We start from the raw sequence: 14,167 nt of genomic DNA on the forward strand, positions 1-14,167 counted from the left end.
ATCGTCTGGGCGTAGAGCAAGGGATCGGCCATGGCCATCACACCAGCCTTGCTGACGTCCACGAAGCCGAGAGTTTTGCCATTGAGGGGGACACCACGTCGCCAGGCTTGGCCGCCATTCCGGAGGGCATGTTCTCGCACAGCGGCAGCAGTGCCGTTATGTTTAGGGGCAGCGATAGGCCGGCGGCGGCTCGGCCCCGCATCCAGGCATCCGAGTCGGGAGAGTCGTACAGCTCCAGTTTGGAAATGAGTGTGCGGTCCCGACGGCGCTTGTTGGTGTTGTAGCGCCAGACGGCCAAGGCGCTCCCCTCGGCCGCCTGCTCCGCATACTCCATCGACTCCACGAAGACATCTGTGCAGCCCTGCAGTTGAAGGGCACGAGCCCCCACGCCGGCAGCGACGCGAGTGTTCTCCATTCCCTCGTCGATCATCTCCAGGTCGTTGAAGCCGGCCCCCTCCTGTCCCACGCTTACCACGGCCACCGCACGGAACTCCGCATCCACGTTCATAAAGACACGGCCTTTTCCCAGCTGGCCACTCAGGCCCGTCTCGCGTATTAGATCAGTGATCTTACCCTGGACGCGATCGTCAAACTTCTCGCCGGATGGTGTCATCTTGGGCTGGCGGTCGCCCTTCTTGGCGTACACGCCCACCACAACGCCTTTGATCACCGAGTCACATTTCTCGGCGTAGTGCCGTCGCTGTTCCACATCTCTGCGTCTGGCCAGGAATGTGTGCTGGACACGCCTGCACAGGGCATGCATCAAGCGTACAGACTTCATCGCTTAATGATAGTGACAGTCCCTCGCGACAGGTTACGAAAGTTCTCTTATTTTTCAAAAAAAATGTAAATCTAAAAAATAGAGAGAATAGATTTGCTTCCAACAGCTGATTCGAAAGGAATGAGATATCCCAAGGCTCAAGCTCTGGCAGGGAAACATTGCCAACGCCTGCTGAGATTCGAGGAATTTATGAATTTCCGAACAAAACGAAGAATAGGTCTCCGAAGAATAGGTCTCAAATCGAGGGAAGTATTCCACAGACATACCACTCGGCAGCCACACCATTCGTGTTCGTGTTGTAGGTGGCCTGAATGGAACGCTTGATCCGCGGCATTTCACGCATCGTATCCTCGTTGCCATGACGCACCTCGAACTCCTTCCAAGTCCGCCGTGATGCTGGGATCGCACACCTGTTGGGACAAAGCAGAAGAGAGCTTAGAATATTGACGATCCATTGGTTAAATGTCGACTCACCTGTGAGCGTAGATGGCCCTGGCTCGATCCACCTTGACCAGCTTCGTCTCCAGCTCGGCGAATTCGACGCACATGTGGCGCATATGCTGCTCGGGCAGAGCCCGACATGCGGACATGGCATGCCGGGCCAGGCCGTGCTCCTCCTCCAGCTTCGCGTAGAGCAGGTAAAAGTACTTGGCATGCTCAGCGGGACACTGATCCAGGCACTGTTCGAAGAGGTCGCGGGCCCGCTCCAGCTTTGTGCCCCCGTAGCGCGCGAGGAACTTGCTGAAATACGAGTTCCAGATGTCGTACACATTCGGCCACTTAAACAGGGCAATGTCCTTCTCGTAGGCCCGATAGGCCTCCTCGAAGTAGTTGTGCTCTTCGAGGAACATGCCATAGTTGATGATCACCTGCGGCGTGCAGATCTTCAGGTCGATGATGCGCTCGTAGACGGCCTTGCAGGTCTTGAAGGTGCCAAAGGACTCCTCCAGATCGGCGTACATGGACCACACCTTCAGGGATCTGTGGAGGCGCGACTGCACTGTCTCCGAGGGGGGGGGGGGGGGCAAGGAGACAATAGAAGCCAAAAGATTAACAGAGGCGAGTGAATTCCGTAAATGTATATAAACGTTATTGCGGTTCACATTTTGCACTTTCGCTCAATTAACTCAACTAATTGACATTTGAAAATACATGCGGTGAAAAGAAGTACATATGTACACATGTATGTACATGTGCGTCCGTAAAGGACAACAGCAGGAGATAATTATAAGTGCAGGAATTTTAATTCAACCTTCAACCTCAACCTTTTGCCATCAGGAAAGCAGCAGAGGTCGCTCTTCTCACTGAAAGAGCACACGATGCTGTCCTATTCGTCGACAGCCAAGCGGCGATAAGATCAATGCAGTCGTCCGCAGTCAGTTCCAGAAATGTCTTGGCGAGCAGGGAGGCACTAGATACCCTAAGCACGACAAAGTCAGTGCGGATCTACTGGATTCCCAGCCACCAGGGCATCGAAGGGAACGAGACGGCGGACGTACTAGCTAAGGAAGGCGTCGGGCTGGCGAATACGAGAACCGAGAACGTGCCTGTCTCCCTCAGAACGCTGCAAAGCGATCTAGAAAAGCAGGCCGGATCACAAACCGAATGTAGGTGGAGGAGTACCACCGAAAATCATGTGCAAGGAACGCAATGACAAACTCAGCCACTACCTGCTGCACCTACCACGGAAGGACTGCAGATTATTAGTGGGAATATTAACGGGACACTGCCTGGCTGCGGCGCATGCGACAAAGCTAGGAATCACAGAGACAGTTGTAGGAAATGTGACGAACCTGGGGCAACCGAAACCCTAGAACATCTCATCTGCAACTGTCCTGCTCTCTTAAGGGCAAGGAGGAGATACCTGGGCGCCCCAGTGCTGGCATCACTGGAAGATGCCTCCAAGAGGACGCCACAGCAACTACTGGCCTATGCGAAAAATACCTCGATCATCGAGGACTTCAAAACCCACTAAACACTGCCGCGACGGTTCATACCCCCTCCCTCCCTTGCATGGCTCTGGAGCTCGAAAGTGATTTACAAAAGAACCACTTTAGTCGGAAACATAAACATTCATTCCCCACCTCTTCACAGCACTTGACCAGAAACAACAGCAACAACAAAAATTACAATTATAAAGGGAGTCTGGGCGTGGCATACACTGTCAAAAAAACAATTTACGAGAATAAATAATTAAACCCATTTTCATATACGTTTCTCCCGATATTATTCTCTAAATTGAAAGAAAACAACAGGCATATATTTTCATTAGATTTGAACTGAAAACCTTTTCAGATATGCCGAAGTTGACTTTTTCGGTATTTTTCGTTATTTTTATAGTCCTGTTTGCCTTTAGTATTTTCTCCTATAAGAGAGATGATTCTTGGTAAAAGTTTACCCCCTTATTTGCCTCCATACTAAACATAAAGCTAACAAAATGCTATCGATCTATTTTGTTTTATATCTTTTTAGTTCATCGCCTATAATCGTACAGCAAAGAAAAACATAAACAACATTTTCTTACCTTCTTCCTGGTTCTTCCGCTTTTGCTGCATGCTCTCTTTCTGTTCTTTCCTTGCCGTTTCCATTCTGTCGTTATATTCACACACACACACACACACACACTATTAAAAAAAAAAACAAACACAAATGAATTTTATAATTTATTCATATTTTTCTTTCCGCGATCGGCTCTTTTTGTGCGCGAATAATCCACTAATTTTTCCCGCAAGACGCACTTAGCACCAAAGACGCTCAGCTACAACGGTACAACAAATGAAACGAGAAGGCAGCAATTTTTGGTCGAATAACAACAAATCACCAAAAAAAACGGGACACGTGTGGTTTAAGTTAGTGGAAGGCGCGGCTAAGAGGCAACGGTACAGCAACTGGAATTTCCAAGCAACTCCACTCAACGAAAATAAGGCGAGCGAAAGAGAATTAGAAGATCACGCGATGCGACGCTCCCAATGCGAAAACCGAACGCATCGCTGTATGCGTGTGCATGTGGGTGCAGTTGCGGTTTTTGGCTGTGCATGTGAGAGCTCTATGTAAAGCCTCTGTAAGCAATAGCAACGCAATAATGAGCATAAGTATAGATGCTTAAGCGTTGAAGTGAAATGATGAACAGAAGAGAGGAAAAGTAAAATAAGCGGCTAATTTCTCCACCATTTGTATTGCAAAAATGTTTTTCGAGGTTTTTAACGAGCCCGATTTGTAAAGACCTCACCTAGGCCAGATTTGCCCTATATGTCATGTATATTCTCGATTTATAATGAATCTCAACAATAAAATGGCGACCTTTTTGCATATTTTATGTGGTTCTTTTCATCCTTCAATCAGCATGGAAGCTCAATTGTAAACTCTGGATTAAAATTGAACAATAATAAAAATGTGTTCGTGTAACCTCTTGGGGTTGTAGCGCGTCAGCATGCCCACGTTGCGGATGTCCAGGTGGGCCCAGCTGGAGGCGGGGCCACGTCCGCGGTTGCTGATGTCAAAGGTCTCGTTCGGCATGATCAGCTCCTTGAAGTAGCGCCACAGGGGCAGACGCCAAACGCGATCCCCCGTAAGGGCACCGGCCTTCTCGAACTGCTTGTAGACGAAGTTCGAATTGCTGAAAATCCCGGCTGCTGCTCCGCCCAGCGCTGGGCAGACGGCGTAGCCCACTGTAGCAATGTCCACGACCATGCGCGGCTTGTAGATCGTCTGGGCGTAGAGCAAGGGATCGGCCATGGCCATCACACCAGCCTTGCTGACGTCCACGAAGCCGAGAGTTTTGCCATTGAGGAGGGACACCACGTCGCCAGGCTTGGCCGCCATTCCGGAGGGCATGTTCTCGCACAGCGGCAGCAGTGCCGTTATGTTTAGGGGCAGCGATAGGCCGGCGGCGGCTCGGATGACGCCCACGCAGGCGGCTGCACCGGACATGCAGCCGCGGTACATGGACAAGCAGTCCTTGGGACGGAGGCAGAGGCCCCCGCTGTTGAATGTGATGCCCTTGCCCAGCAGGAGGATGGGCTTGTCCTCGGGTGCGGTGCCGCAGTAGGCGATTTCCAAGATGATCGGCGGCTCGCAGCTAAGGGCAGCTGCCAAGGGCGGCCACCATCAAGAAGCTGTTCAAGCTCTTGGACTCGATCCAGTCCCGCAGGGGCACAGGGCATCCACCGTTGACTGGGCGAAGATTGTTGGCGTCGGGCGACGGGCCAGGTTCTGCGATTCGGCCTTGAACAGGCCCTGCATCCAGGCATCCGAGTCGGGAGAGTCGTACAGCTCCAGTTTGGAAATGATTGTGCGGTCCCGACGGCGCTTGTTGGTGTTGTAGCGCCAGACGGCCAAGGCGCTCCCCTCGGCCGCCTGCTCCGCATACTCCATCGACTCCACGAAGACATCTGTGCAGCTCTGCAGTTGAAGGGCACGAGCCCCCACGCCGGCAGCGACGCGAGCGTTCTCCATTCCCTCGTCGATCATCTCCAGGTCGTTGAAGCCGGCCCCCTCCTGTCCCACGCTGACCACGGCCACCGCACGGAACTCCGCATCCACGTTCATAAAGACACGGCCTTTTCCCAGCTGGCCACTCAGGCCCATCTCGCGTATTAGATCAGTGATCTTACCCTGGACGCGATCGTCAAACTTCTCGCCGGATGGTGTCATCTTGGGCTGGCGGTCGCCCTCCTTGGCGTACACGCCCACCACAACGCCTTTGATCACCGAGTCACATTTCTCGGCGTAGTGCCGTCGCTGTTCCACATCTCTGCGTCTGGCCAGGAATGTGTGCTGGACACTCCTGCACAGAGCGTGCATCAAGCGTACAGACTTCATCGCTTAATGATAGTGACAGTCCCTCGCGACAGGTTACGAAAGTTCTCTTATTTTTCAGACAGTTCCAGACAAATTTTGCTTTTTTCCGAATAAAAAAAATGTAAATCTAAAAAATAGAGAGAATAGATGTGCTTCCAACAGCTGATTCGAAAGGAATGAGATATCCCAAGGCTCAAGCTCTGGCAGGGAAACATTGCCAACGCCTGCTGAGATTCGAGGAATTTATGAATTTCCGAACAAAACGAAGAATAGGTCTCAAATCGAGGGAAGTATTCCACAGACATACATTTATATTTCGCGTAATCAAAAGAAACAAAAGATTTATCCCTCATCGGAATCGGATTGATTTGTCGGCTTGAGGCTGCCAAAGACCTTGGCCGGTATGGCCTTTTGTTCGAAGCGCATTTTCTTCATGATGAGGCCCTCGTCATCGGTTTTGGTTGTGGCCTGGCCTGCCTCGGCCTGGTCTCCACTCGGCTGCTGCAGGTCCTCCTCCTCATCGTCGTCGTCGTCCTCGCTGTCGCCAATATCAATCTCATCCGGATTGACGACTGTATTTTCCTTGCCCTTGGCCCCGCCCTGGGTCTCGCCGCGCACAAACATGATATTGGAGGCAGATTTCTCGGCGGGCTTCTGCTTGGCCTCGGCCGCCGCCTGGCGGGCCTTCTCCTCGAGCCGCATGGCATCCGGCATCGGCAGCCACACCATTCGTGTTCGTGTTGTAGGTGGCCTGAATGGAACGCTTGATCCGCAGAATTTCACGCATCGTATCCTCGTTGCCATGACGCACCTCGAACTCCTTCCAAGTCCGCCGTGATGCGGGGATCGCACACCTGTTGGGACAAAGCAGAAGAGAGCTTAGAATATTGACGATCCAACGGTTAAATGTCGACTCACCTGTGAGCGTAGATGGCCCTGGCTCGATCCACCTTGCCCAGCTTCGTCTCCAGCTCGGCGAATTTGACGCACATGTGGCGCATATGCTGCTCGGGCAGAGCCCGACATGCGGACATGGCATGCCGGGCCAGGCCGTGCTCCTCCTCCAGCTTCGCGTAGAGCAGGTAAAAGTACTTGGCATGCTCAGCGGGACACTGATCCAGGCACTGTTCGAAGAGGTCGCGGGCCCGCTCCAGCTTTGTGCCCCCGTAGCGCGCGAGGAAATTGCTTAGATACGAGTTCCAGATGTCGTACACATTCGGCCACTTAAACAGGGCAATGCCCTTCTCGTAGGCCCGATAGGCCTCCTCGAAGTAGTTGTGCTCTTCGAGGAACATGCCATAGTTGATGATCACCTGCGGCGTGCAGATCTTCAGGTCGACCTTGCAGGTCTTGAAGGTGCCAACGGACTCCTCCAGATCGGCGTACATGGACCACACCTTCAGGGATCTGTGGAGGCGCGACTGCACTGTCTCCGAGTCGTGATACGCCACCTTCCGCTTGGGCACGCCGTGGCACGTTGCATCAGCTTGAGGGCAGCCTCGAACTGCTACTGGCGCAGCTCCATCTCCGCCCACTCGCACCACACGGCGGCCAGATCCTCCACCTTGACGTACTCCACCTCGGTGCCCCGCTCGAAGACCACGCGGGCGTCCTCCACCTGGCCATTGGACTCGTACAACTTGGCAAACTCCACCCAGAGGGTGTGCAGCTTTCCCACCGCCAGCTTGGGCTGGACTGTCTGCACGGTGTAGGTGTTGATGATCTCCGTGGGCTGTTCACTGTTCAGCAGCAGCAGACGCCTCTCCATGAGGTATTCGAAGCGCGACAGGCGCAGCTCCACATCGATGTCGTCCTCCTCGGTGGACCCCTCGTTCTTGGCCACCTCCTCCATGCGCTTGTTCAACGACAGCTCCTCGAACTGCGCAAAGCTGGCCTCGCAAAAGGGCTCTGCTGCCCCAACAAAGGCCAAAAGACCGAGGACCAGGGGGGGCAAGGAGACAATAGAAGCCAAAAGATTAACAGAGGCGAGTGAATTCCGTAAATGTATATAAACGTTATTGCGGTTCACATTTTGCACTTTCGCTCAATTAACTCAGCTAATTCACATTTGAAAATACATGCGGTGAAAGGAAGTACATATGTACACATGTATGTACATGTGCGTCCGTAAAGGACAACAGCAGGAGATAATTATAAGTGCAGGAATTTTAATTCAACCTTCAACCTCAGCCTTTGCATGGCTCTGGAGCTCGAAAGAGATTTACAAAAGAAGCACTTTAGTCGGAAACATAAACATTCATTCCCCACCTCTTCACAGCACTTGACCAGAAACAACAGCAACAACAAAAATCACAATTATAAAGGGAGTCTGGGCGTGGCATACACTGTCAAAAAAACAATATACGAGAATAAATAATTAAACCCATTTTCATATACGTTTCACCCGATATTATTCTCTAAATTGAAAGAAAACAACAGGCATATATTTTCATTAGATTTGAACTGAAAACCTTTTAAGATCAGCCGAAGTTGACTTTTTCGGTATTTTTCATTATTTTTATAGTCCTGTTTGCCTTTAGTATTTTCTCCTATAAGAAAGATGATTCTTGGTAAAAGTTTATCCCCTTATTTGCCTCCATACTAAACATAAAGCTAACAAAATGCTATCGATCTATTTTGTTTTATATCTTTTTAGTTCATCGCCTATAATCGTACAGCAAAGAAAAACATAAACAACATTTTCTTACCTTCTTCCTGGTTCTTCCACTTTTGCTGCATTCTCTCTTTCTGTTCTTTCCTTGCCGTTTCAATTCTGTCGTTATATTCACACACACTCACACACACAAAAGCACTATTAAAAAAAAAAACAAACACAAATGAATTTTATAATTTATTCATATTTTTCTTTCCGCGATCGGCTCTTTTTGTGCGCGAATAATCCACTAATTTTTCCCGCAAGACGCACTTAGCACCAAAGACGCTCAGCTACAACGGTACAACAAATGAAACGAGAAGGCAGCAATTTTTGGTAGAATAACAACAAATCACCAAAAAAAAACGGGACAAGTGTGGTTTAAGTTAGTGGAAGGCGCGGCTAAGAGGCAACGGTACAGCAACTGGAATTTCCAAGCAACTCCACTCAACGAAAATAAGGCGAGCGAAAGAGAATTACAAGATCACGCGATGCGACGCTCCCAATGCGAAAACCGAACGCATCGCTGTATGCGTGTGCATGTGGGTGCAGTTGCGGTTTTTGGCTGTGCATGTGAGAGCTCTATGTAAAGCCTCTGTAAGCAATAGCAACGCAATAATGAGATTCGAGGAATTTATGAATTTCCGAACAAAACGAAGAATAGGTCTCCGAAGAATAGGTCTCAAATCGAGGGAAGTATTCCACAGACATACATTTATATTTCGCGTAATCAAAAGAAACAAAAGATTTATCCCTCATCGGAATCGGATTGATTTGTCGGCTTGAGGCTGCCAAAGACCTTGGCCGGTATGGCCTTTTGTTCGAAGCGCATTTTCTTCATGATGAGGCCCTCGTCATCGGTTTTGGTTGTGGCCTGGCCTGCCTCGGCCTGGTCTCCACTCGGCTGCTGCAGGTCCTCCTCCTCATGGTCGTCGTCGTCCTCGCTGTCGCCAATATCAATCTCATCCGGATTGACGACCGTATTTTCCTTGCCCTTGGCCCCGCCCTGGGTCTCGCCGCGCACAAACATGATATTGGAGGCAGCCTTCTCGTCGGGCTTCTGATTGGCCTCGGCCGCCGCCTGGCGGGCCTTCTACTCGAGCAGCCGCATGGCATCCGGTCCGGAGCCAGCACCAGCATCGGCAGCCACACCATTCGTGTTCGTGTTGACAAACTGGGCAGCCATCATGTTGACCTGAGTGTTGTATGTGGCCTGAATGGAACGCTTGATCCGCAGCATTTCACGCATCGTATCCTCGTTGCCATGACGCACCTCGAACTCCTTCCAGGTCTGCCAGAAGTCCGCCGTGATGCGGGGATCGCACACCTGTTGGGACAAAGCAGAAGAGAGCTTAGAATATTGACGATCCAACGGTTAAATGTCGACTCACCTGTGAGCAATGGGCGTAGATGGCCCTGGCTCGATCCACCTAGCCCAGCTTCGTCTCCAGCTCGGCGAATTTGACGCACATGTGGCGCATATGCTGCTCGTGCAGAGCCTCGATGGCCTTCTCGTAGATCTCCCTGGTGCGTGGCAGGCCGTAGATCTCGGCGGCCTTCTTCACGAATATGTTGTACATGTCGAACATCTCCTCTTCCTTGACGGCGGACGTGGCGCGATCGTACACGGACATGGCATGCCGGGCCAAGCCGTGCTCCTCCTCCAGCTTCGCGTAGAGCTGGTAAAAGTACTTGGATTGCTCAGCGGGTCACTGATCCAGGCACTGTTCGAAGAGGTCGCGGGCCCGCTCCAGCTTTGTGCCCCAGTAGCGCGCGAGGAACTTGCTTAGATACGAGTTCCAGATGTCGTACACATTCGGCCACTTAAACAGGGCAATGCCCTTCTCGTAGGCCCGATAGGCCTCCTCGAAGTAGTTGTGCTCTTCGAGGAACATGCCATAGTTGATGATCACCTGCGGCGTGCAGATCTTCAGGTCGACCTTGCAGGTCTTGAAGGTGCCAAAGGACTCCTCCAGATCGGCGTACATGGACCACACCTTCAGGGATCTGTGGAGGCGCGACTGCACTGTCTCCGAGTCGTGATACGCCACCTTCCGCTTGGGCACGCCGTGGCACGTTGCATCAGCTTGAGGGCAGCCTCGAACTGCTACTGGCGCAGCTCCATCTCCGCCCACTCGCACCACACGGCGGCCAGATCCTCCACCTTGACGTACTCCACCTCGGTGCCCCGCTCGAAGACCACGCGGGCGACCTCCACCTGGCCATTGGACTCGTACAACTTGGCAAACTCCACCCAGAGGGTGTGCAGCTTTCCCACCGCCAGCTTGGGCTGGACTGTCTGCACGGTGTAGGTGTTGATGATCTCCGTGGGCTGTTCACTGTTCAGCAGCAGCAGACGCCTCTCCATGAGGTATTCGAAGCGCGACAGGCGCAGCTCCACATCGATGTCGTCCTCCTCGGTGGCCCCCTCGTTCTTGACCACCTCCTCCATGCGCTTGTTCAACGGCAGCTCCTCGAACTGCGCAAAGCTGGCCTCGCAAAAGGGCTCTGCTGCCCCAACAAAGGCCAAAAGACCGAGGACCAGGGGGGGCAAGGAGACAATAGAAGCCAAAAGATTAACAGAGGCGAGTGAATTCCGTAAATGTATATAAACGTTATTGCGGTTCACATTTTGCACTTTCGCTCAATTAACTCAACTAATTGACATTTGAAAATACATGCGGTGAAAGGAAGTACATATGTACACATGTATGTACATGTGCGTCCGTAAAGGACAACAGCAGGAGATAATTATAAGTGCAGGAATTTTAATTCAACCTTCAACCTCAGCCTTTGCATGGCTCTGGAGCTCGAAAGTGATTTACAAGAGAAGCACTTTAGTCGGAAACATAAACATTCATTCCCCACCTCTTCACAGCACTTGACCAGAAACAACAGCAACAACAAAAATTACAATTATAAAGGGAGTCTGGGCGTGGCATACACTGTCAAAAAAACAATTTACGAGAATAAATAATTAAACCCATTTTCATATACGTTTCTCCCGATATTATTCTCTAAATTGAAAGAAAACAACAGGCATATATTTTCATTAGATTTGAACTGAAAACCTTTTCAGATAAGCCGAAGTTGACTTTTTCGGTATTTTTCGTTATTTTTATAGTCCTGTTTGCCTTTAGTATTTTCTCCTATAAGAGAGATGATTCTTGGTAAAAGTTTACCCCCTTATTTGCCTCCATACTAAACATAAAGCTAACAAAATGCTATCGATCTATTTTGTTTTATATCTTTTTAGTTCATCGCCTATAATCGTACAGCAAAGAAAAACATAAACAACATTTTCTTACCTTCTTCCTGGTTCTTCCGCTTTTGCTGCATTCTCTCTTTCTGTTCTTTCCTTGCCGTTTCCATTCTGTCGTTATATTAACACACACACACACACACACACTATTAAAAAAAAACAGAAACACAAATGAATTTTATAATTTATTCATATTTTTCTTTCCGCGATCGGCTCTTTTTGTGCGCGAATAATCCACTAATTTTTCCCGCAAGACGCACTTAGCACCAAAGACGCTCAGCTACAACGGTACAACAAATGAAACGAGAAGGCAGCAATTTTTGGTCGAATAACAACAAATCACCAAAAAAAACGGGACACGTTGACATATATATGTAAGTATATGTTATTCCATTGATTGTATTTATAATCCTATTAAATTAGTGGTTTAAGTTAGTGGAAGGCGCGGCTAAGAGGCAACGGTACAGCAACTGGAATTTCCAAGCAACTCCACTCAACGAAAAGAAGGCGAGCGAAAGAGAATTAGAAGATCACGCGATGCGACGCTCCCAATGCGAAAACCGAACGCATCGCTGTATGCGTGTGCATGTGGGTGCAGTTGCGGTTTTTGGCTGTGCATGTGAGAGCTCTATGTAAAGCCTCTGTAAGCAATAGCAACGCAATAATGAGCATAAGTATAGATGCTTGAGCGTTTAAGTGAAATGATGAACAGAAGAGAGGAAAAGTAAAATAAGCGGCTAATTCCTCCACCATTTGTATTGCAAAAATGTTTTTCGAGGTTTTTAACGAGCCCGATTTGTAAAGACCCCACCTAGGCCAGATTTGCCCTATATGTCATGTATATTCTCAATTTATAATGAATCTCAACAATAAAATGGCGACCTTTTTTCATATTTTATGTGGTTCTTTTCATCCTTCAATCAGCATGGAAGCTCAATTGTAAACTCTGGATTAAAATTGAACAATAATAAAAATGTGTTCGTGTAACCTCTTGGGGTGTGCACCTCTTGGCAATTTGCGTGAAAATGTTGTGGGGTGGTGGTGGAGTACTTCAATTAACAACAAATTTGGAACGCGGAACATTAACAAAGGAATTGTGTAACGAACATAATCAGATTACTTGCCGTCGGGGCAAGCCATCTGAAACAGAAACAGAACGATGGTGCGAGTGGGACGGCCAGTCATGCGGTCCTTCAGCAAATATGGGAGCGGATTGTAGCGCGTCAGCATGCCCACGTTGCGGATGTCCAGGTGGGCCCAGTCGACGCACGGCACCAGCTCGTGCAGAACGGCGGCAGCGATGCAGCTGGAGGCGGGGCCACGTCCGCGGATGCTGATGTCAAAGGTCTCGTTCGGCATGATCAGCTCCTTGAAGTAGCGCCACAGGGGCAGACGCCAAACGCGATCCCCCGTAAGGGGACCGACCTTCTCGAACTGCTTGTAGACGAAGTTCGAATTGCTGAAAATCCCGGCTGCTGCTCCGCCCAGCGCTGGGCAGACGGCGTAGCCCACTGTAGCAATGTCCACGACCATGCGCGGCTTGTAGCCGAGAGTTTTGCCATTGAGGAGGGACACCACGTCGCCAGGCTTGGCCGCCATTCCGGAGGGCATGTTCTCGCACAGCGGCAGCAGTGCCGTTATGTTTAGGGGCAGCGATAGGCCGGCGACGGCTCGGATGACGCCCACGCAGGCGGCTGCACCGGACATGCAGCCGCGGTACATGGACAAGCAGTCCTTGGGACGGAGGCAGAGGCCCCCGCTGTTGAATGTGATGCCCTTGCCCAGCAGGAGGATGGGCTTGTCCTCGGGTGCGGTGCCGCAGTAGGCGATTTCCAAGATGATCGGCGGCTCGCAGCTGCCCTTGGCCACCATCAAGAAGCTGTTCAAGATCTTGGACTCGATCCAGTCCATGCTGCGTACCTCCACGGATACCCCGCAGTGGCACAGGGCATCCACCGTTGACTGGGCGAAGATTGTGGGCGTCATCTGATTGGCCGGCGTATCGGCCAGGCGACGGGCCAGGTTCTGCGATTCGGCCTTGAACAGGCCCCGCATCCAGGCATCCGAGTCGGTACAGCTCCAGTTTGGAAATGAGTGTGCGGTACCGACGGCGCTTGTTGGTGTTGTAGCGCCAGACGGCCAAGGCGCTCCCCTCGGCCGCCTGCTCCGCATACTCCATCGACTCCACGAAGACATCTGTGCAGCCCTGCAGTTGAAGGGCACGAGCCCCCACGTCGGCAGCGACGCTAGCGTTCTCCATTCCCTCGTCGATCATCTCCAGGTCGTTGAAGCCGGCCCCCTCCTGTCCCACGCCTACCACGGCCACCGCACGGAACTCCGCATCCACGTTCATAAAGACACGGCCTTTTCCCAGCTGGGCACTCAGGCCCGTCTCGCGTATTAGATCAGTGATCTTGCCCTGGACGCGATCGTCAAACTTCTCGCCGGATGGTGTCATCTTGGGCTGGCGGTCGCCCTTCTTGGCGTACACGCCCACCACAACGCCTTTGATCACCGAGTCACATTTCTCGGCATAGTGCCGTCGCTGTTCCACATCTCTGCGTCTGGCCAGGAATGTGTGCTGGACACGCCTGCACAGGGCATGCATCAAGCGTACAGACTTCATCGCTTAATGATAGTGACAGTCCCTCGCGACAGGTTACGAAAGTTC

At 51.0% G+C, this 14,167-nt stretch overlaps 4 protein-coding genes and 2 pseudogenes across 4 annotated transcripts; all 6 read right to left on the reverse strand.

The window, feature by feature from the left end:
- Positions 1–37: 37 nt before the first annotated feature.
- Positions 38–781, reverse strand: LOC117190172. The gene has a single exon (XM_033395234.1). It carries the CDS (start codon positions 779–781, stop codon positions 38–40), a length of 744 nt encoding a protein of 247 aa, XP_033251125.1.
- Positions 782–856: 75 nt separating this feature from the next.
- LOC117191224 (pre-mRNA-splicing factor syf1 homolog) lies at positions 857–3,878 on the reverse strand. Its single transcript, XM_033396143.1, has 3 exons — positions 3,306–3,878; positions 1,256–1,785; positions 857–1,191 (listed from the first exon to the last, which is right to left on the reverse strand). The coding sequence occupies exons 2-3, from the start codon at positions 1,741–1,743 to the stop codon at positions 1,017–1,019; spliced, it is 663 nt and encodes a 220-aa protein (XP_033252034.1). The 5' UTR covers positions 1,744–1,785; positions 3,306–3,878; the 3' UTR covers positions 857–1,016.
- Positions 3,879–4,049: 171 nt separating this feature from the next.
- LOC117190174 (cytosol aminopeptidase-like) lies at positions 4,050–14,122 on the reverse strand. The gene is made up of 3 exons (XM_033395236.1): positions 13,671–14,122; positions 12,485–13,573; positions 4,050–4,187 (listed from the first exon to the last, which is right to left on the reverse strand). The coding sequence occupies exons 1-2, from the start codon at positions 14,120–14,122 to the stop codon at positions 12,613–12,615; spliced, it is 1,413 nt and encodes a 470-aa protein (XP_033251127.1). The 3' UTR covers positions 4,050–4,187; positions 12,485–12,612.
- Positions 4,151–5,602, reverse strand: LOC117190173 (cytosol aminopeptidase-like). Its single transcript, XM_033395235.1, has 2 exons — positions 4,915–5,602; positions 4,151–4,869 (listed from the first exon to the last, which is right to left on the reverse strand). Exons 1-2 carry the CDS (start codon positions 5,600–5,602, stop codon positions 4,151–4,153), a joined length of 1,407 nt encoding a protein of 468 aa, XP_033251126.1.
- LOC117191217 lies at positions 6,040–7,799 on the reverse strand (annotated as a pseudogene).
- LOC117191194 lies at positions 8,922–12,184 on the reverse strand (annotated as a pseudogene).
- Positions 14,123–14,167: the final 45 nt, after the last annotated feature.

Source organism: Drosophila miranda (assembly GCF_003369915.1).
Source record: "Drosophila miranda strain MSH22 chromosome Y unlocalized genomic scaffold, D.miranda_PacBio2.1 Contig_Y1_pilon, whole genome shotgun sequence".
In the NCBI taxonomy this organism is placed as follows: Eukaryota; Metazoa; Arthropoda; class Insecta; order Diptera; family Drosophilidae; genus Drosophila; species Drosophila miranda.

Coding starts and splice junctions, on each gene's coding strand:
- LOC117190172 (XM_033395234.1), bottom strand. CDS start 781: ATGAAGTCTGTACGCTTGATGCATGCCCTGTGCAGGCGTGTCCAGCAC.
- LOC117191224 (XM_033396143.1), bottom strand. CDS start 1,743: ATGTACGCCGATCTGGAGGAGTCCTTTGGCACCTTCAAGACCTGCAAG. Junction 1,192..1,255: donor AGGGCCATCTACGCTCACAG/GTGAGTCGACAT, acceptor TTGTCCCAACAG/GTGTGCGATCCCAGCATCAC.
- LOC117190173 (XM_033395235.1), bottom strand. CDS start 5,602: ATGAAGTCTGTACGCTTGATGCACGCTCTGTGCAGGAGTGTCCAGCAC. Junction 4,870..4,914: donor CCCCTGCGGGACTGGATCGA/GTCCAAGAGCTT, acceptor CGCCCTTGGCAG/CTGCCCTTAGCTGCGAGCCG.
- LOC117190174 (XM_033395236.1), bottom strand. CDS start 14,122: ATGAAGTCTGTACGCTTGATGCATGCCCTGTGCAGGCGTGTCCAGCAC. Junction 13,574..13,670: donor GTCTTCGTGGAGTCGATGGA/GTATGCGGAGCA, acceptor TCCAAACTGGAG/CTGTACCGACTCGGATGCCT.